We start from the raw sequence: 23,735 nt of genomic DNA on the forward strand, positions 1-23,735 counted from the left end.
GTGAAGCAAGGTGCTCCGATGTTTAGTTCTGTGGTAACGCACACAATCTGAGAGCTAATGAATGGCAAAGAACCAAACCCATTTTATTTTTTATTTGCTTATATTATTAATTAAATAAAACAATTATGTTAAATATAAATATATATTATGTGTACAATTGGAATTTGTTTTTGCTCTATGTGCAGTAAATGGTTAATGTTTACATCGATAACTTTCAGAATTTAGTATTTGTGCGATAGGAATACTCTATATTTGCTTATCACCATATGCATTTATGTAACAGGATTGCTTCGAGTAATATCGTTTTGCCACCACAAAAACGTAGCGATAGTTTTGCAGCTCCACAGCGACATAAAAAACATAAAAATAAGACAAAATTTTTTGAATTGTTAATAGTTATTGAGTGCAAAAGTAAAAGCATGTGAAACACAAAATTAAACACTAAAGACTATAAGAAGAGTGTTAACATTGCATGTTATTTGTCGTTGACATACCCACTTCCTCCCCCCACCTCTGACACTTCCTCGGTCAAAGAGCAGTTTTTAAATAATTTTTCATTTATTACGAAACTGGGGAAAACGCATGCAAATGCATTAAAGCAATCAAACAACGGACCGGCTTGCAATCCGGCAACTTGTCAAATAGCAACATCAGTATGGCCATGCATTCGTATATGCGGGCCAACGCGAACCCGAATCCGAACCAAAACCAAACAAACACAGTGAGCGTCAATTTGAGTGCCGATGAGATGCACAGCTTCCTTAAGGACAAACAGGCATGGGAGCATGCCATATCGCTATACCAGGGACCCGATCCGCTAGATCATTGGTACAATTACATCTGCTGGTATGAGAATCACGCACACAGCGATCCAGAACTCAAGTTTCGTGAGACGCTCGAACGTTGTCTCACTGTCTATGAGCACAATGATTACTATCGACAGGATGTCCGACTAGTGCGTCTCTGGCTCAAGTACATTGCCATGCAGACGGACCAGTTGCGCTTCTATCAGGTGCTCTTCCAGCGTGGCACTGGACGACATGTGGCCGCCTTTTATATAGGCTGGGCCAGCTACTATGAGGCGCGGGAGCAGTTCAAGGATGCCGAAGCAGTATTCAATCTGGCCTTCCAGGAGAAGGCACAGAGCAATGCCGAGCTGCAGAATGCGCATACCAAGTTTACATACGTTCGTTCCTTGTTCTATCAGCAGCAGCAACATCTGCAGCAGCAACAGCAGCTGCAACAACAACAACAACAGCTGCATCAGCCAGCACCTCATGATGCACTACAACAGCTGACCACATACACACAACAGGCACAACATCATGCACAGCAGTCGCCACAAGTCTATCCCCATCCAGCCCCCGCCCCTGCCCCTGCCCCAACGACACCATCGCGTCTGCATCAGCTGCCCCAGCTTCCACAGCTGCCCCAAGAGAACTATCATCAATATCAACCGCATCCGCAAGAGCTCGCATATCATTCTCAACAACAGGCGGCGCCACAAACGCACTATCAGCATCCAGAACAGGTAATCTTCAGGAAATTAACTCAATATCATATACAAGAGAGTTACTTTTGGAAATATACATAAATATTATATTACAAAATCATTACCTATAAGAATTTCGTCAAATAATACTAAGGAGACAAAAATGAAAAACAGTCAAAGACAATTAGAAAAACAAATCAAGCACAATTTTAAAAATTAAATAAATATAACGCCAAATTCAGTTAGAAAATTAAAATGAGGAAAAGAAACAAATTTGCAATGTTTGCCTACTACTTTTAAAAAATAAATCAATAAAATATAATAGTAGTTGCATAATAAATTCAAAATGTATATTACAAGCGGAATCTACAAAAAATCAAAGCTACATTTAGTCAATTATTAATTAACTAGTTTTTTCTACAGTATACAATTTTTTTATTTGATTTTTCTACCTTTTGCTTTCTTTCTTTTTATTTTATAACTAGTCATTTTGACTTTGAATTGATATCAGTTACCTAAAGAGTCGATTTAATTTATATTTTCTTTGCAGCCGCCACCGCCAACGCGCTATGAGCCAGAGTTCCAACATTCGGCACCTGCAGCTGCACAAAATCAACCGCTTCAACATCCGCATTATCCACAACAGATGGTGCAAGAAACTCGGGTAAGCAGAACAGAACTGCAACATTCTAGACATTGTAAATAGTTGTTATTAATGCTGTTAATTTGTTTGTAGCCCGCCACAAATCCACATGCACCCTATGAGCCACAGCTGCAGCCGCAGCTTGAGCAGGTGACAGGTGCCACCGAAGAGGCCAACGTGATGCCAACGATTCAGCCAGAATTGGAGACACAATCAGCGAATGTTGCTGACACGTCAACGGAAATTGCTGGCATACGTTTGCCGCGAAATTTTCATGCATATGGCCGGAATAATCATGAGACGTGGAAGCCAGCGTTGACACTGGAGGAGCCGGATGATCCCTCACGGGTCTGTCACTATGCCAAACAGCTGGTTTATCCGGCAGGCGCTGGCATCGAGTACAGTCCTGAAGAGCTCTTGGCCCGCAAATATGCACATGTGCTGGAACAGCGCAAACAGCAATCTCAAGGGCAACAGTTGAAAGAAGAGACTGCTTATCCAGCTGGACAGCAGCTGGAGCAACTGGAGCAACAGCAACAACCATTGTACAATTCCTACGAATCGGAGAATTCATATTATATGACTGCTATGAATGGTCAAATCTTTGAACAGCACGCAAACGAGGCTGAGGAGGAGCAGGAGCAGGAGGAAGAGGAGGAACACTCGGAGGCTGAGGATGCAGCAGAGCAGGCACAGCAATCAACGCAATCCGCTGAGGAGTCGGAGGCTGAGGAATCCGACGAGGAGGAGGACGAGGACAACGATGATGACAATGATGATGATGATGATGATGGCAATGAGCCAGTGAAGCAGCCATATACAAATGGCGTGGCAGCGGAAATGCAATTCCGTGCACACACAACGTTCGAGCAACAGAATCGCTCCATCAAGATGAAGTTTAAGAAGGAGCGAACGCTGGAGAGCAGCACCTACAGTGCCTATACCATCGAAAGCATTTATCATCATCAGCAACAGGAATTGCCAGCAACAGCGACTGCAGCAACAATAAATACACTACCCGCTTCACCCAAGACGGCACAGGATTGGAATGCAGCTGGATTAGGAGTTGGAACTGCTACAACTGCAGCCGGCACAGTGTCACAGCGTCAGCGTAATGGTGGCCATCATTTCCATCCCTATATGCTGGGTCAAACGTCGACGCCAAAGAGCACAATCCATGACAATCGGCGAGCGCGCGTCAAGTCGAAACTGGGCAAATTCCAAGTGGAATCGCACAGCAATAGCAACTCCTCCTGTTCGGTGGCAGATCAGGCGGCCAATGGTGTTGATGCATTGCCACCACCACCATCAACATCAACCATACACAATGCTACCTTCAATGACAATGCCAACTTTTCATTCTCCAGTGCCGGTGGCTTGGATAATTCGAATAGCTCTTTGGCCTTGGCCGTGGGTAGACTTCATTTTCGTGATGCCTCGCAAGTGGCCAACAAAACGCTGCAGAACAATAACAATAATAACAACAACAACCTGACGACACCAACAACTGCAACAGCAATAACAAGAACCACATTGAATGACTTTTCCACGTTCCAGGAGAACTCTTATTTTGCCACACAACATGATGTGGAGGCGCAGGAGCGTCGTCTTTCCAAGGCGCTGGAGACAATCGAACGCCATTTGGCCAAAGAAGCCATCGATCCATTTAACAGCGAACTTTGCCGTGCATTTCTGGCCAAACTCAATTTTCCAGGGGACGATGATGCTCATGCCAGCTATAAAGTTGTGCAAACCCTACTGCCAAAAATCTCCAACACTCGCACTCTCAATGTACTCGAAAGCGTGCAGTTCAACATTGACAAGGAAGTGGGTCGTGGCTCCTACGGATCCGTCTACAAAGCCACCGACACTCGCACCTCCAGCGTTGTGGCACTCAAGTATCAAAAGCCCCCAAACACTTGGGAGATCTATATCTGCGATCAGGTGAGTTAAGCAGTTAAACTTATAGTTTTCCCCTCTGTATCTTGGTAAGGATTTAAATCCCTTGTGTTTTTAAGAAATAGGAACATTTTAAAACTCAAATTTTAACTTTTACTCAACTTCACTTTAAATTAAATTCAGAGACTTTTCATTTTCCTTTAAAAAATCATGCCAAATTCAACAAAATTTTGACTTGTAAAGTTGCTACATCAAAGATCGGGCCAACTTCAAACTTTCATAACTTTATCAAACCTGACCCGATTTTCAAACGAAATGTCATTTTGATCATGGTTTGGCCTCTAAATTTATTCTGCATTCAAATTTAATTAATTAAAAAAAATATTATTCTTCTAGATCTTGTTTTTGATTTTAATGCTAAGGGTCCCCCCTTTGGAATTTCAAAAAATTTTAATTTTAAAAACTCATATTTTCATTTTTAGTCAACTCCTGATACCGTTATTAGTATAAAACAACACTTTAAATTCAATTCTGAGACTTTTCATTATCCTGTAAAAAATTATGTCAAGTTCAATAAAAATTTGGACTTGTAAAGATCAAAGATCGGAAAAACTGCAAACTTTCATAGCTTTATCAAAACTGAACCGATTTTAAAGCGGAATGTCATTTTGATTATGATTTAGCCTTAAAATTCATTCTATGTTCAATTTAATTGATCTCGTTAAAAAAATTTTTCGTCTTGATTTTGATGCAAGTATAGGAAAATAGACAGTGTCTTGGAAAAATTCGATTTTTTAATTTTGATGCAAAAAAAAAAATAAGAACACAAATAACACTAATTTTAACATATCGCAGGTTTATCTGTTAAGATTTGACAAAGTTATGACTGAAGTTTTTGAAAAAGTGTAGTGTTCAAGAAGTAGAACTTACAATTTCGATGCAGCATCAAATAAAAGTCCAAATAATGATAAATATTCTGTTTTTTTTTTTCAACAGGTACTAAAGCGTGTCAAAGAGGCGGAGGTGCTTCCCGGACTGATGGACATATCGACGGCGATAATAGCACCCAATGCGAGTCTAATTGCGACTGAATTCTCGCCATTTGGCTCCCTGCTGGACATCAACAACAAGATACGTCAGGCGACCACAAAGGTGATGCACGAATCCCTGGTGATGCACTTCTCAGCCCAGATCTGTAACATTGTCGATCACCTACATCGTCAGCATATAATACATGCGGATATCAAACCGGATAACTTTTTGCTGATGCGTGTGCCAAGTGTGGACAGTGTGGAGCCATCATTGCGTCTGATTGATTTTGGCTGTGCGATTGACATGTCCCTCTTCCCGGATGCCGAGCATACCAAGTTCCGGAAGGTGGTACAAACGGATGGCTTCACATGCATCGAGATGCAGGAGGGTCGTCCCTGGTCATATGAAACGGATCTGTTCTGCATTGCCAGCACGGTGCATGTGATGCTCTTTGGCGAATATATGCAGCCGCAAAAACGACCGGCTGGTTGGGAAATTCGCCAAAAATTGCCGCGATATCTGAAGAAGCACGTGTGGTCAAAGTTCTTTACGGATCTGCTCAACATGCAGGCCAATAATTTACCCGAATTGCAGCCGATGCGTAAGATCTTTGAGGAGGAATGCTATCGCATGGACTCGGAACTGCAGAAACAAATTCGCACTCTATCCAATATCCTGCATCGGCGATAACCAAACTCATTACAACAACTCATCATTGTCATTGTTAACGTTGTCCGTTTTAGCCACGTTTATAGTTTAAACTTTCTTGTATTCTCAGTTGAACAAATGGTTGGTTAATCAATTCAACAATCTGATCTTTAAAACAACTGGTTGGAAATTTATAGCCAAAAAAGATATTTTGATTGTTTATTTATTACACTTCACTTAACATATTTAATTTTCAATTGAAAACAAACCAATTTTTCATGTTTTCCAGTGAAACTTAAATATTTAAATTGTCTTTTGGAACCAAAAAACTTTTCATGTTTTCAAGTTAAACTTAAAATATTTAATATCCTATTGAAAACAAACAAACTTTTTATGTTTTTAAGTCAAACCTAAAAATTTTAATTGTCTTTTTGGAGCAAACAAACTTTTCATGATTTTAAGATAAACTTAAAAATTTAAATACTAATTTTTCATATTTTCAATAGGAACTTGAGCAAAATTGAACAATTTGTATTTATTATAATATTTTGGTTTATACAAAAAAGAAATTTTGTATTGGAGACAAAAATCTGTTTGAACAAAATAATTATTATACACATTTTCTTATTTCAATTTAGTTTAATCATTCTAAATTCAAAATAAAAAATTATATAGAAAATCAGTTTGACTCCACATGCAAAATACCTAAAAATTTGACGTTTAACGTTTGACTTAAAGATACTTTTGAGTTTGACCTGAAGTACTAGTCAAGGGATTTAAACTTGATTCACGATCTTTAACTTGATTTGTCAACAAAATTCTTACTCACATTCAATCACATTATTCATATGCTATTCATAATTTGAAAAAATAGTTTTTTTCAACTGGACCACAAACTAATTAATTAATTGGCTGATAACTTTTTTAATTTGTTTAAAAATTTACTTAACATGTAAATATTGCGCACAATTGTAAAAAGTTTTGTGCGCTAAATTATCAAAGAGCAAAGAAATAATTATTTTAATTTTTCATGTACAGGAGAAAATGCATAATAAGAAAACTGAAAGAAAAAAAAATAAAATAAAAGTTAAGATCGTTTAACGCAATGTAAAATAAAAAAAAATATATTGTAAGATTTGCTGTACTATTGAGTAATATATATGATTAACTTAAATGATAGAGAATAATAAAAATTGAGGAAATGTGTTAAATGAAAAGTTTAATGAAAAAAAGAAAAGAAACTGAGAAAAGACAAAGAAAAGAGAAAATCATCGTGGTAACCCATTTTCGCGTAAATGAAATGCAAATGCCAGAAAAACGAAATTCACAATTTGCCCCGCTTGGCAATTGTCAAGTAAGTGCAGCATGCAACAAGTAACAAGAGCCGTGTGGCAGCAACATAACGACAACAGCAACAACAACGACAACAACAATCATGGGCCACAATGCTGCGCTTGACCCACTTTTCCTTTTTGCCAACAGGCAACGGTAAACAATTTCCACCAAGCAAGCGACTGGAAAAAGTTGCAACTTTTCATGCAACACACTCACACACACACATAATCTGCAAGCGACACAAAGTCAAAGTCGACGGCGTCGTTAACGCTGACGTCAACGTCGGCAGCGCTGCAGCTGCTGCGCCGTTACTGTGCAAGCCAGTGTTGCCAAATTTTGAGAAGTATAAAAAAGAGCTAACGAAAAAACAGCTAAATTTGCAATCAAGAAAAAATATTGAAACATTTTTATGCTTAATTTCAATAGCATCCAATATCCTTCACAAATGCATTATAAATATGTGGCGCCAAAGCATTTTTTAAGATGTTTGAACGTAAGCACGATTATCTTGATTTATTAATTAGGGTGTACCTGAAACGGTTTCTAATTAGATTTTCATTTTATTAAATATCTGAATCAGTTCCAGCAACGATCCTTTTAGCCAACTGATTGGATTTGATTATGTGAATTTTAAACATTAGATGCGAAAAAACAAAAAGACAAATAATTACTTTTTAAGACTTTTTAATAATAGTTTACTTGCAGTATAGTAAAATTAGCATGCTACAATCTAGATTTAATGCTTAGACTGCAATTTAAACATTATCTAATCTGAGTTTTTTTTTCAGAAATACCGGTAATGTTAAGTGCAGAATAAGGCTAAAATTTTTACTGATTTGGCGGGAAAAACAATCTGTTGTGGCAACACTGGTGGAAGCGACCATGCGCGATTGCAGTTTGCAGTTGCATTCGCAATTCGAATTCGACGCTGACTCTCGCCAAGTGAAAGTAAAGTGGGACAAATGTAATTATTATTACTTCTAGTAACCGTAACCGAGTTAGAAGCCTCCATTGCAGTTGGAAAGTTGGCAACAACGACGACAGCGACGCAGACGGCGACGTCGACGTTGACGTCAACGACGACGACTTTTACACAATATTTTATTTAATCAAATTGCAAAGAGAAAATTGCAGCAAATGCTAGCAACTGCAACAGGCAAATAATGCAACACGAAAAACTTTCTATTTTTTGTGTGTCGGCTTTGACGTCAACTTTGATTGCAACTGCAGCATTCACACACACACATACACGCTACTCTCATTTTGCATAAAATGCACACACATACAAACATTAGGTGTTTGCAGCTTGTTGCATGCATGAATTAATGAGTGTGCCCCAGTTTGCAACACGTTGGCGATTGGCTTTGAATTTGAGTGACAAACTAATTTGTGTGACACAAAGAATTGAAATCAATTTGGGAAACAGAGCGCGCATAACAGTCAAAAGTTTCTTCGATCATAGTGTTGGGACTCAAATCGATTTTTAATCGATTATTATTAGTTTTGTGTAGATCGATTTAGTTTTATAAAGTTCTTTGAACGAAATAGAACTAGGACTAAAACAAACGAAAGAACTGGACAGGACTTTTATTCTGTTCATTTAGTTCATTTATTGGCTTGTTCCTTTCTCCACAACTATACAAATTTTTTTTGTATCAGATCATTTTTAGTTTGAAGCCATTCTCGTTATTTTTGAGTTCCTTTGTGTTTCAATCTCGTTCGTTCCTTTGCTTACGTTGCACTTTTGTTAGAAATCATTTAACAAACTCTGAAATTCTATATTAATAGCGCATTGCAGGATATCTCGTACACGTATGTATGTATTAAATTACTCTACTTGTTGTTAATTTAAAATTTCGATTAGCATGTGAAAGGACGTTTCACCCACATACTCTAAAGTTGCCCCTCTATTAGTCATTTGATGGTCATGACCAACTTAACACTGTTGTTGCTGTTTCCCCCTTTCCTCTTTCCACATGGAGTGGCATGGATAATACTATGCAACGCCATAGCACAAATTGCACAGCAATGTGAAACTGGGAAAATAGTTAAGTAATTTGCAGTGAAAAGCGGCGTGAAGTTTGCGCATTGGTGAAATTTGCTTTTGTTGCACTGTCGGTTATTATACGCTAGCGGTAAGGGTATTTTGATTTTGTCAAACGATATGTGACGATCTGCAAATATGAAATTGAACATAAATTTGGACTTGTAAAGTGGCTAAATCTGCAGTCTGATCAGCAAAACTGAACCGATTTTCAACAGATTGTCATTTTGATCATGATTTGGCCTCTAAATACATTCTACATTCAAATATTTTTAAATTCGTTCAAAATTCGTTTTTTGCCCTAGGCCTGCTTATTTGGATGTCATATTTATTATAAAACGAAATCTTAAAATTTTAAAATGTTTCAAAATTGATTTGCTAAATCTTATAATTTAACGCACTAGTCACTACATTTACTAGCTGAAACTAAATGTAAGGGTATCACAATCTTCGACAATCCAAAAAGGCCAGTTTTTTTTTGCTTTTTTGCTTGGGTTGTTGTTGTTACTGCTGTTGCATTTGGCACACATAATGCGGCTGCTGCGATCCACATCCGTTAGCAGTTGTAGCCGCAATTTCAGCTGCAGCCGTTGCATGTGGCAGTTGCAGTTGCATTAGAAAGTTTCAGCTTTTCTTTTCCCCCACCCGCGCAATAAACCAGATTCAAAAACAGATACAAACATATCTGAACAAACTGTTTGCCTAGTTATTCATATGTACTCGCTTATTACACTCAATTGTTGGCCCATTCCAAATAATCGTTTAATAATGATGACAAAAGATTTCAATCAATTTTAACTTATTTAGTTCAATCATTATGCTGTTCGGAGAGAGTTCCCAGCCTAGCAAATAAAACCAAAAGAATACCTATTTGCTCTTATTTAATAGATGATAATCATTTTTAGCTTTAAGAAGTTTCTAAATAAAAGAATATTTTCAGTTAACACATTATTTTAATAGGAAGCTGAAGATTTTTATATTTTCAAATAGTTTTATTATTTATTTCAATGTGGGTATAATTGGATAACTTAAACTTAACTTCTAAACTTGAAAAAAAAAAAAAAACAAATACACATATTTTAAAATCCATATTTACATTCTATGTACAATATTTGAGATGGTAATGCTCTAAAAAAGGTTACCAAAGTACAACTGAGTAAATACGTGAACATTCTACGGCACTTTCAGGACAGACGCCAGGGCAGCGACACTTCGTCTGTTGACCGTGGAAAGGACCTTGCACTTGCTGGAGGTTCAAGTCAATGGCCAAAAGGAGAGCCGCAAAATATCCTACGCAATATATCCTAAATATATACATATGTACTATTATTGTTGTTGCTTTCGTAACGTGGCAAAGTTCGACGGCATCCGAAATTACAAGACCCTTCTTGCAAACTCGGCAGTCGTCGTCTGATGAACCGCCCCCCAAACCACAAGAGGGTTGACGCTTCCGTCGACTCACCAATCCCAAAAGTGAAAGGTTATTATAACAATAAGGAGCAGTCGTGGCCAATGTCTGGGCCAAGTCTAATAACCTTTCCCTTTCACTGAGCACAGCAGCAGACAACGCACACATCCAGAACAATAACAAGGACAACACCCCTGAATCCTATCCCGTGTAGGGGTGCGGATAGGGAGAGGAACGACAGTCCTCGTCCCTGTGCAGCTTACAGTGGTTCATTATCACCTAAAATATATTTTCTTTTTTTTAATACTAGCAAATTAATTCAACGTATAAAAAATGTACCATAAAATACAAATTTCTTTAGTTTTTCAAAAAATATTTGTAATTAATCAACCAAAACCAATCTTTAATCAGATAAAATATATTATAGTAAGACCATCAAAAAGTGAATGCTAGAATAAATTATTATTATAAATTATTATATTTATTATATGTATAATATTTACATCCTTTAGAGACCATTTTGAGGCTTTTTGTTAAATTTTTGGAGCACCTGCAACGTAATTATTTAACCTTTGAAGGCTGATTCAAGTCCTTTTCAAGTGTTGGTTGAAATAAGCTGTGAGCCAATGTACATACATATGTATGTATGTATATGCAAAAGTTTTGCAGCAAAACTAATAAAAAATTGACAGTCTGTCGCGCACATACAAACAGATATATTACATATACTTGTGTGTATGTAAGTACTTATTTATTTGTGAGCATTAAGTGTAAAAGTATTAGTGTTCGGCTGCGACAAACGGGCAATTTTTCCATTTGCTTAAGGACGTCCTGCATGCCGGTCTATATAGTACATACATACAAACATACAGCCATAAGCTCGAACGAACGAAGCATAGTGTGCATCCTGAGAATGCGAACGTGAGCAATAACAAGAAGACGGGCAGACATTGTGCAGACGAGAGAACGTAAGAACACGAGAGAGAGAGAGAGAGAGAGGACACGCACACTGAAACGCAAGTGATAATATCAGCAGACAATTGTCAAGCAATAAGAACAAGCCGATTGCAGAGTCAAGCTATCAATGATATTTGCTTAATTAACTCTAATAAACATGTGTATGTATGTATGTATAAAGTGCATTGTATATGTTTATCTATATTTATAACACTCTTTGTTCTATTATAAATATAAATACAGAGTATGAAGGTAGACATTCTTGCAAAATTGGTTCCACTGTCAAACGGTCGATGCCTCTCTGGCAACCAAATGTCATTGGACGACGCCGGCAAGCTTAACCTTGAAAGTGGGCAGCAACAAAAAGGACGAACAAGAACTGAGAGGCAGATGCATAAAGGCGAGAGAGCGAGATAAGTAGAGAGACTGGAAGAGTGTGAGAAGTTCAAGAGTAAAGAGTCGTTGGACTTTACAGCTGAGTCACAGTCGTGGGTTCATTACAAATTTGATGATAATACATATTTACATATGTATGTATGTACGTACCTATGTAAGTATTTATATACATATGTTAATACATAGAAATGGAAATTAAATCAAAAGTTCACATTGGCGCAAGAAATGAGAACAAATTCAAAACATAGCGCAGCATATCAATTGACTTGGCCAAAATAAAAAGAGAAAGCGGGCCTCCGCTTAAAGAACACTAAGCACCAAATCGTGGAGATGGGGACAACTAACAGCAACAACAACAACAAAATAAGCGGCCAACATAAAATTACTACCAACAACAACAGCAAAAAAAAGCAACGGCAACAAATAATAAAACTGGGTCGGCACGCTGCTGCTGCGCTCGTTTTAAACGAACCCGGCTCGCTCGAACATGTTCGATGTTGTGAGTCTGCGTTTGAGTCGGACGGTGCAGTTGTATTCCAATTGGACAATAATACACATAGGACCTAAGCATACACATACATGCATGTATACAGAAACGATCTCTCTGCAAGACACATTGCAGGCTTTGAACTCTGCAGCAAGAACTCTTTCTCTCTCTCAGAACGCAAAGCACAGAGAACCCAGAGAGCGCACTGTGACCGCAGGAAGAGCAGCAGATTCAGTTTTCTTGAGGCGGCAGTTTTATAACACGCCTTTTGGTCACTTGTTGTGTAATTTGTGAGCGATAAACAAAATTGAGATAAATTTTAATGAAATCAAGAAATTGCAATAAACTGATCAAGTGACTGTACGGGTACTTTAAGTCAAGAAAGTCTTTTGACAAACATAACTAAAAGTGTATACATTTAATTTGGCAAAAAATATAAATATTTTTCGTGGGATATTTATTATAATTCTTATTTTAAAATTAAGTTAAAAAAAGAATATTTTTTTATTGAATTTTACTGTTTTTTAAATTAAAATACATATATTATTTATATTGCTTAAAAAAATAATTGTGAATTAATGAATCTTGTTTATTTTATTTAAACTGGTTTTAAGATCCATGAGCAATTTTAATAAAATTTAAAACAAAATAGAATTTGAACATTTTTTAATTTGTCAAAACAGTTGCTCGACTAACTGTATTTTTTTTTTTTACCATGTGTGTTAAGGTGCATGAATGTGTAAGTATGTTATGCAGCCTTCGGCCACGCCCACGCCTTTGACACGAGCAACGAAGACTTGATCAAAACAAACAGCTGAAGATTCTTAAAACAAACAGGTAAGTAATATATATATATGTACATACAATACACACATATATATGTAAGTATATTTAAATATATATATTACATAAATGCATTTAAGGTGTTCTTTTATTAGATTTACAAACTTATAATATGTATGTATTTATACATATGTATATTCATCTTTATCCTTTCTTTCATTTAGCAAAGCTTAATTTGACTGCTTCGTGCTCTATGGTTGTATTACTTACTCTCTGTCATACTCTCTCTTTCTCTCTCTGTCTTCTTATGTAGCACTGAGTCACGCTTCTGCTGCAACGTCGCTGCGCTGCGCTTCTCTGCTGCTGTTGTTGCTGTTTGTGTAGTTCTTGTGATTAAGCTGTTTGTCCTCCAAATTCGAGTGTCGTTTGATTCTTGATCGCGTTTCTCGCTCTGGAATTGCTTTCGTTCGTTCATTCATGAACTTTAAAGTTTTCCTGGTCCCTCAGATAAAATCGTTACACAAATACTAAACACAAGTGCGCCAGACGACGTTGACGTCGACAGTGAAGTCGACGGAGGCGTCATTTGATTTGCGATTACACGCAATTCTCACACGCGGAAGTCGTTGGACTTGACAACAACAACAACAGCAATGCAATGTCACAGTGCAACGGAAAAGTTGTTCCTTTGTTTCGCAATAAATGTACATATTTATGCATACATATGTATGTATTTATTTACATACAGTTATGTTAATAACATTTTTGTAAGTGTGCATTCATGTGATATCAGAATTTAACCAGAAGTCATAAGACATTGATAGAAAAGTAAAGTTTTTGTCAATATGTATTAATTACTGCATTTATTATTTAATTAGAAATACATACATACATACATACATACAGAAAACTTACAATTGTTCACTATTCACATACAACATACACACCAATTTGCAGTGTTTTGTAAGTGTATAACAGTTTCAACGTATGACAGTTATTGGCAGCGTTTAAAAAAAAATTGTGATGGACTTCGGTAAAATAGTTTGATGTATTTATTTTTTTAAAATAAGTATTAAATGTTATAGTAAATAATTTAGCCAATATTGTAAGTGTATTTCATATTTTATATATGTACATAAGAAAGTTTCAAGACATTTTTCTTAAAAAATAGCCAAACTTGTCTTAAGCGTCTTCAAGCTGTTTCCTTATTTACTTTGCTAATTAAAAATTTCAAATCTTGAGTTATTTATTTGATTACGATTTGTTTTATCTATAACAAAGCACGTTTTTCGGTATAAAACTCGATTCGCAGTTTGAGCTCACATCACTAGCATACAGTATAACAATTTAAAAATATGACAGTTATTGTTTTCACCTTCAATTAGATCGATAAGTTTTAATGCATACCAACACTTGAGTTGTAAGTGTGTTTGTGTGTGTGAGAGTGTATGTGTGTTTGCATGCATTTATGTAAATAAACAGATGGGGAGACAGAGTGTAACAATCTCAAGGTCTTGCGTCAGAACATGTGCAATGTTGTGTGGGGTCAGGCAAATGCAAAATTCGAAGTTCGAGACTGAATATGAAATACAAATACTTGCACAAATACATATGAATATTTCAAGATGCATACCTATGCATATTACATGTATGTACATATGTATGTATGCATGTGTGTATTGTGGGTGTGTGTGCATTGAACAAAACAAAAAACAGAAACAAAAATAAAATGCAGCAGGCCAAGCCCAAGTCCAGGTCCCGTCACAAAGAATGAAATAAATACACACACACAAACATGTTGTTGTTATTATTTTTATAACTCCCCACTCAACGGTGCAAATGTGTGGGTATCTGTCGCTGTCGTCGTCTCTGTCGCCCGATCGGCAGTAGGTTCAAGGCCAACGCCTGAAAGGTTCAAAATGCTCACCGCGCGCCTCTGTGTGTGTGTGTGTGTGTGTGTATGTGTGTGAATGCAGAGAGCAGTCAGCAAAAAAGGGAAACGATCGCTTGACTGTATGTGTGTTCCTATGCACATATACATACATATGCATAATTACCCCACACCCACATACATACATACAGGATTCTTACATAAAGACAAAACTTATCGCTTTGTTGATCTCCATTTATTGCTGCTTATGTAATACAATCCTGTATGAGGGTGCATACATACATACATATATACATACAGTGTGCTTACAAATATACAGTTAGTCAAGAAAGTGTTTTGACAAATTTAAATATAATTTCTTTGTTTAAGCTTAAGCACTAATTAACAAGATTGCATTTACATTTTATTTACATGCAGACATATGTTTAACCATTAAAAGATAAATTCATTTAAAAATTATAGCAAAAATAAGAGTAGTGGGTCAAATAAGCTGTGAGCCACTGTACATAACTAAATTTCCTGTGTGTGAGTGTAGAGTATGACAAAACCGCATTCTAGATTCTAGATTACATAAAGCAACAGCACAGCCTACAAAGAGATCAGACAGCGCCAACAGACAGACATATGTACATACATATAAATGCAGGCCGTACAAAAATTCTTACTCGCAGTTGCCCTCTCTTGAATACACACACACGCATGCTTTAGCAACAACAAAAAATTCTGTTTTTTTTGCAAACACAAGCAGCGCAGTTGCTTTCGTAGCTGTTGTGTGCGTGCGTTTGTGTGTCTCGGATTGTGTGTATTTGCTCGGCCGCAGAGTTAATGCACTCCAATGAGAAGTTCAAGGCTGAACAAATCAGTCGTTCGCTCAGCTTGTTCATGTTCATGGCGTCAAGGCATATGTATGTATGTTTTGTATGTGTGTATGTATGTAAATAAAACTTATGCAGGACAGTGTGAGCACATCTGTATCTTTTTCCAATAAGATCATTTTAGCTGCAGCAAAAGAATAAAACAAAAACAACAAGACTATGAAGAAGGGAGAGAATAAGGGTAAAGTGTTGCCGCCTTTTTTGTTGTTTATTGTAAATATGTAAATTTGCATAGGATTAAGCAGTATGTATGCATGTATTTACAATTTTTAAATAAAGTTAAGAAAGTTAAAAATTCAAATAACCCAATAATAAAAAGGATATCGTTAAAAAACAGAAGTTTGTTCTTTGTCAAAACAATTTCAAACAAATATGTACATACATATGTATATTAATTAATGCATCGAATATAAATATGTATGTGCTTTATTTACATACATTTTTGCATTACATTCAAAAACATGTTCATTTATTTAATTTGTTTACCTCAAATGTTGTTGCTTATCTGAATCTTGGCCAACGCAATAATAATCAGTGCTTCATAATTCACCCAGCTGGGTTGGGGAGGTGGGGGAGTGTAAGGGTCGTTGCCACGACGGCAAAAGTTCACACATCCATACATATATACATATTGTACGCAAAGTTCATGTTTTGGATACCATAATTTGAGTATATGTATCTTGTTCTATTTGATTGCTGATGTTGTTGTTGTTCTTATTGGCAATGTTCCGGCTGCAACTGCGCAAATTGCTTAACTGAGCGCCGAGCAGAAGCTCGCAATTAAGAGAGCCAAACACAGTAAGTGAGCTAGAGAGAGAGCGCTTGCGAGAGAACAGTTTCTGGTTTATTGAATGACCAATCAACCTACTGCTTGGTGGGGGTTGCAGTCAACTGCTGCGTCGACTGCAGCTGAGGAGGATTTTGAATGTGTTGTGATGATGGCGCGGTTGAAGAGGGATTGGAGACTGCTGTTGTTGCTGTTGCTGCTGCTCTAAATTTAGCATTTCTTAAGAATTTGTGATGAGTGCGAAGCGACGCGACGATCGCTGCCTGCGCCGTTGGCATTTTCTCCTATAAAAGGGATAATACGTTGTTGCGTCTGCTCGTTCTAGAACTGTTGAATACATACATACAAGCATCCGTATTTACATATGTATGTCGGTATGTGTGTAAAAGCATGTGCATCTGTCGGTATATGCAATTGTGCATGTGTCGCTGTACTTTTTCTCTTGTTTTCTCTTATTTTTTAGTATGCATTTCGTTTTTGCTGTTGTGCTGCGCATTTCATTCTTATTCTTCGTTTATTTCGTAATAATCGCAACATCCGCTGCGATCAGAAATGGGGTGTGGTGTCACCAAGGGCGTAGTCAGGAATTTGCAGGAGGTGCAGACCACCCCACACCCTCCCCCACCTCGAGGTGAAGGAGGGAAATTTAATTTATTATCTTGAGTAATTCTATCAAAAAATGTAATCTAAGTTCATTTAAGCTTTCGCAATTTACATCAAAATATGTTCAATAGTCTGTCATTATATCAGTAACTTTAAAATAAAGTAAGTAAGGATTATGAAAATAAATCAATAAATTTGACCAAATTAAACTTGTCGGAAATATTTCATCTTATTTAATTTTTTAATTGTTTAATTATATCTTCATTATTATTTGTAAAAAACTTAAGGAAATCAGAAATTTTAGTTTTCTTTTCATTTAATTATATCTTCATTGTTGTTAGTAAAAAATTAAGGAAATCAGAAATTTATATAAAAACTTAAATTTAAATAATCATATGATGTCGCAAATGTAAGTACAACTATAACACCCTTTTTCTAAGTTTAAAAATATATATATATTGAAATTAATATACATATTTTGTTTCGAATTCCTACAAAAGTCTATAAATCGATGAATCGAGTTGCTTTACATCACTAATTACAATTAGTGTGATCTTCATTCTAATCTATAAGCTTTTTCAAACTATTTGGGAATCGAGGCCACTAATTTTTATACCCTGTGCTCTTAAAAATGGGCAAAAAGAGTAATTTTTGGTAGCTTCAGCATTGATTATTGACCATTCTTCAATAGGAGTTGAATTTAATATATATGAACGTATGTATATCTAAACCCCTCTAAATTCATATATCTGTATTCTGACTACGCCCATGTGTGTGTTGTTCGGTTTTTGCTTTGTTCTTTGTATCTCTGCGCCTGTTGTAAGAAGAGGCGTCGTAATAAAAATGACTCTTTGTTGGCTAAATGATTGCAATACCAATCTCACTGTGCCTTTATTTATTTATTTTTTGTTGTGCTTATCTTTGCATGTATTATATAATTGTAATTAACAGCCTATTTGTTCGTAAACAAGATGTACTACATATTTGCATACATACATGCATATGTATATACTTTATTATTTCATGAGATATATCATGTTCAATTGACAATTGTTAAATGCTAGAGTTTTCTATTTGGCAACAAGTGTAAATGAAAAGAGCTAAATAACTGGACAATGGTAACTGTAGAAGCAACAACAATTAGACAAAATAGCAACGAAAGCAATTTGGAAAGTTTTAGTTGCTGAAATGCATAATTCATTTGTATGTGTGTATGTATGTACGTATCTATGTATGTATGACTCGTTCGACGTACAGTTGACACATTAGCAATAGACGCAGACACAATTGCAAAATGGCTAGCAAAAGAATTAAAGTCGCAGCCAAGTGAAAAGCCAAAGTCAAGCGCGAAAGCAACTGACGAACGATCAGCGCACTATGGAACAATTGGCTAAAGAACGTGGCAAAAATATTGATATGGTTATAATATATATTTTAAAGATATTACTGAATGTGAAAAAGGCCTTGAAAAGTAGATCTCAGAGACTATAAGAGATAGAGAAAACAAACTTTTATCCACAGACTCCAAATGCGTTGGAGCAGGTCAAGTTTGTTTTACATTTTTGACACCCCCCTTTCGCCCCCGCAAATCGCGTTCGTTCGTTCGTTCGTCTGTATAAACAAAAGGATCTCAGAGACTTAAAGTGATAGTAGTTTCTTGAAAGTACTTTTATATATATTGAAATAAGTAACGGGTATCCTATGGTCGGGATCTCGACAAAAGCCTTTCCCACTTGTTTTTATAACGAACTTTATAACAAAAACATTAAAATAGCAAATACAATTATTTTGTTTTATTTCTATGAACCGAAAATTAATGTTATCGGTTCTTAAACGTTGAAGCACTGCAATTTAGTTTTGATCATTATTTTAAGCACTTTCTCATGCCACGCCTACTCTTATTTTGTTGTCTTGATTTTCTTTGAAGTGTTTACAATATATATTTAAAATTTCAAACCGATATCTTTATAAGTTGAAAAGTTACAGTTTATTGCCAACTAATTTTCTAAATTGAGCCATAGTGCGAAGAAGATTGAAGTGGAGTGAGGCGATGGAAGAGAAGAGAAGCGTCACGAAGGAAGAGAAGGGCAGAGAAGATGTTGTCAAATGAACAACAAATGAAGCGCATTGTGCAAAACTTTTACTCAGTGGTTATTGACACCGCAACGCATACATACACACATAAATGTGTATCTATGTGCATATAAGTCGAGTAGCTTCTACTCGCATACAAGTGGCAAGAAGCAAAATTAATTAAACAATCAATTGGCGTAACACTTTCTCTTCTTGAGCAATAAAACCGAAGAAAGAAACAAAAGATCTTTATAGCGTTGCCATAATGGGCATTGAGCATTGGGCGTGAGTGAACGTTCTAAACCGGTGTCTCTTGCCCACCGTCTAGCTCATTATTATTTTCACCAGGTGGAGAGTTGAAATGTAGAACACACACGCACACACACACACACACACACACACACACATGCACTGCATATCACATCATACATACAAAGTGAAGTTCGAGCTTAAAACGTTTCGTTGCAGCATGTTTGACCCGCAACCTGCATGAAAGCTACAATGCCGGCCACTAGGTGAGCAGAGCGACAGCGCGAGAGCGAGAACGCAATCGAAAGAGAGCGTCAACCGGTTTCTTGTGCTCTGAATTTGAAATTCGGTTTCTGTGCTGAGCCGCGCAGACAAAAAACGGACAAGAAGCGGTGAAGTGAGTGATGATGACGCAGCTTTGGAGCTTTGATACGTTCTTGAGCTGATCTTGCCACAGCAGAAGTTTTGTTTGTATGTTTGACTGTGTGTTGCTGTTGCTGCTGCCACGCAAGAGGCAAATACACAAATCCGTTATTTGACCCAATTCTAAACTGGAAACGAAAGACGAAAAGTTTCAAAAAATAAAAACGTTGCAGCAGCGACAGAACGTTAATGCTAAGAGAAGAGAGACGCGCATACACTCTTACATCTGCACATGACTTGTGTGTGTGTGTGTGTCTTGCGTGAAAGTTTCGTAATTACATGATGTGTGTTGTGTTGTGTGTTGTGTTTGTTAATCGTGCTCTGTCGGCCTACTTAAATGGAGAAAGTAAGAACGAACTCTCCAATCGGGCTTTCTTTCATTATCATTATTCTTATTGTAATTGATTACATAAGACGAAAATCTTGCGCGCTCTTTTTATTTTTGTATCGCTTCGCTTACGTTGCTTTGTTGTCTAACTGACTGACTGACTGAGCAACTGGCTGACTGACCCATTGATCGTCGCTCTTACGGTTCTTGTCCTCCGCTTCGCATAACGGCATTCTGGTCTCGAAATGTGTCTAATAATGCTGTTTACCTAATTCTGAAAACTTGTTTTTAGCATTGTCTTTCGTTGCGCTTTATCGGTGTGTGTGTGCTTTGTGTACCATTTTCACCGTTTACTATTTGACCCGATTAACTATCAACAATGTAGATTCTACATACACACATACATACACATTTAACTACAAAGATACAGATACAAAATTAAGGTGCTTAATCTATTGAAGTTACATAATTGCACGCACACACACACTCAAAAAGATATACGAGTTTATTCAAAAATGAGTTTTTAATGGTAAAAAAAAATCGAAATTAATATTTTAGGTTTATACCCGATTCAAATGAACTACAGATAAGCTGTAATCAATTTCATATTATTTATTATAAATACTTGAGATTCTTTCATAATTTGTTCATTTAAATTAAAATTTTAGGTTTATACCCGATTCAAATGAACTACAGATAAGCTATAATCAATTTCATATTATTTGTTATCAATACTTGAGATTCTTTTGCTGGAATTTTTATTGTTTTTTTTTTTTAAATGGTATATTTTTGAATTTACGTGACAAATTTTAAAATTGAGGAAATTTAACCGCGGAATTATATAAAATTTTTGGAAAGGAATATTCCATGCAAATTGACCCATATATCTTTTATGTATGTTATCAATACCAAAAACCCATGCGTTTGCTTGGTTTTCGGTTGGTTTACATTTTTGGAACCCGACTGAATAAATTTCTTTTTTTATAAATTACACAAGTTTTAAAAATAATACTTAATTTTTTTTTGGTAATTCCTTAAATTACGTACATATTTTAAAATCTGGAAAAATTGTGTTGATAGAAGTTTTGTAGATTCGGAAGTAGACATAATAAATGTCACAGGTCTCAGCACCAAAACCCCACAATTTTAATGAGAAACAGAAAAAAAGTACGACACATTAAACACAAAATAATTGTTTAATTGTCTATATATAAATATTGTCATAATCATAAATTAAAATACAAATTACATAAGAGCCAAATATAAATTTGTATAAGAACCATAATTACGTAAGAGTTATTCGAAAACCATTTTGTATAACTTAGCATTATATCGAACAATTTTTCGTCTGGTTCTTAAAGTATTTCTAGTCTTGTTTGTTAAGAATTCATTGAATTTAGAAATTTTATATAGTAAGATCTGCTACAGAGTTTACCAAGAAAAAAAAAAGATTTAAAGAGCTCTTAATCAAATTAAATCCGCAATACGAAAACAAAGATCTGCAATTCAAGATGGCCAACTCAGATTTCTATTCTTTTTCGTACGGTATACAGATTTATTAGCGATTATTTTTATTGCGCAGACTTAATTTATGCAATTTTGGTATATACCAATGTACATACCAAAGAAATAAGAAAAAAACACCAAGTAAACAAATTAATTTCGTCAATTATAATAATAATTAGCAGCTTAGACTTGATTTGCCACAATGCCAAAGACATTATGTGAAATTCTAATAATAATTTCATTACGAAAAAGAAAGCAAGCACAATAAACATGTCACGTTGTTGTTGTTATTGTTAATGTTGTTGTTATTGTTCAAATTTAAGCTGCTTTGCGTCGCGTCGCTGTCGCTGCGTGCATTGACTTTCCATTCTTCTGCGAGGGGGGGAGGAGAGCTTTTGTGCTGTGTGTGTGTGTGTGTGTGTGTGTGTGTGTGTGTGTGTGTGTGTGTGTGTGTGTTTGTGTGTGTGTGACTGTGTGATATTTGCTTTCATTATTCTATTTTTTTCTTATTTTTAATAAAGGCAAACAAACATGTACTTATAATATGTATTATCAATTATTAAAAAAAATGTATAAACAAAGTGATAAATGAAATAAAATTGAATAAGCAATAATTATTTGAATATTACATATTAAAAATGTATATTTACACTTCGAATGGCATATTTTTCTGAGTGTATGTATGTGAGTACACGTGTATGTATGTGCACACGTATGACAAATTTCTTTCATACACTTATTGACAACAACGCAACGCAAAAGTTGCACGATAAAAAGAAAGCAGAAAGCGATGACCGTCATCCCCCCACTCACACCTCACCCTCCCCCATTCATTTCATTCCCGTCCGCTCTGTCTGTCCACTCTGTCTGTCCGCTTCTGTCTGCGCGTAGACGTTTCTATATATGACGCGTGAGTTCTGCACAACGCAAGAGAGCTCACACTCCCTCTCTCTCTCTCTCTCTCTCTCTCTCTCTCTCTCTCTCTCTCTCTCTTTGTTGCGCTCTTGCATACACTGAGCTTTTATTTTTTTTGGCTTTGCAATCGATCATTGAACTTTGGTTGTGAAAACTAGAGCAAGACCCAAATTTCTTCATTGCTTAGGAGTCTTTGACAGCGGGTGCGCAACTGCGTATGTATGCGTGCACACACATACGCATACATATGTAGGCGCTTTGCTTGTGTTATCAGCTTCTCGCTCTTTCGCTCTCAATCTGCTGTGGCGTCGACTGCTTTCTTTCTGCGTTGCGTTGCGTCGCTGCGATTGCGATTGTTGCTTATGTCAAATGATTTCTCAAGTGCCCGATAAAAAAGAAATCAAATGCTTTTTGTTGCTCACTGTGATAAGCGACAATTATGGAGTATGTGTGTATATACATACATACATATGTAAATGTGCACACATATTTACATATGTATGTATTAATGCATTTACATACATTTTTAACTATGTTTTGTTTTTCTTATTATATTTAGACATAACAAATAAAAACATTAATAAATCAATCTACGTTTAATTTTTTACTTATAAAAATAAATAAATTCGTTTAAAGTTTCCAATATGTAACAGTAGTGAAACAAATAAGCTGAAAGCCACTGTATGCCAAAATATGTACTAATTATACCAGTTAGCAATTGGTCGGCTTAGAATAGCACAGTATATCAGTTTGACAGAGTGGTGGGAGGGGGGAAGCTCTACCTTTCACATGTGTAAGCGTCTGTTTTCAACTGCTGCGTGAAAGTTATAAGCCAACAGTATTATTTTTGTTGCTTTTGTTTTGTTTGTCGAGATTTTGTTGGTTCGCTTTGGTTTGGCAGAACGGCGAGAGTGAGCGAGCAAGTGTGAGTGTGAGTGTGTGAGTGAGTAGCTATGGCTGC

At 36.2% G+C, this 23,735-nt stretch overlaps 1 protein-coding gene across 1 annotated transcript; it reads left to right on the forward strand.

The window, feature by feature from the left end:
• Positions 1-308: 308 nt before the first annotated feature.
• Positions 309-5,948, forward strand: LOC117781337. The gene is made up of 4 exons (XM_034618081.1): positions 309-1,531; positions 2,043-2,156; positions 2,229-4,079; positions 5,031-5,948. Exons 1-4 carry the CDS (start codon positions 656-658, stop codon positions 5,754-5,756), a joined length of 3,567 nt encoding a protein of 1,188 aa, XP_034473972.1. The 5' UTR covers positions 309-655; the 3' UTR covers positions 5,757-5,948.
• The last annotated feature ends 17,787 nt before the right edge of the window (positions 5,949-23,735 follow it).

The sequence above is a fragment of the Drosophila innubila genome (genome assembly GCF_004354385.1).
Source record: "Drosophila innubila isolate TH190305 chromosome 2L unlocalized genomic scaffold, UK_Dinn_1.0 4_B_2L, whole genome shotgun sequence".
NCBI lineage: Eukaryota > Metazoa > Arthropoda > Insecta > Diptera > Drosophilidae > Drosophila > Drosophila innubila.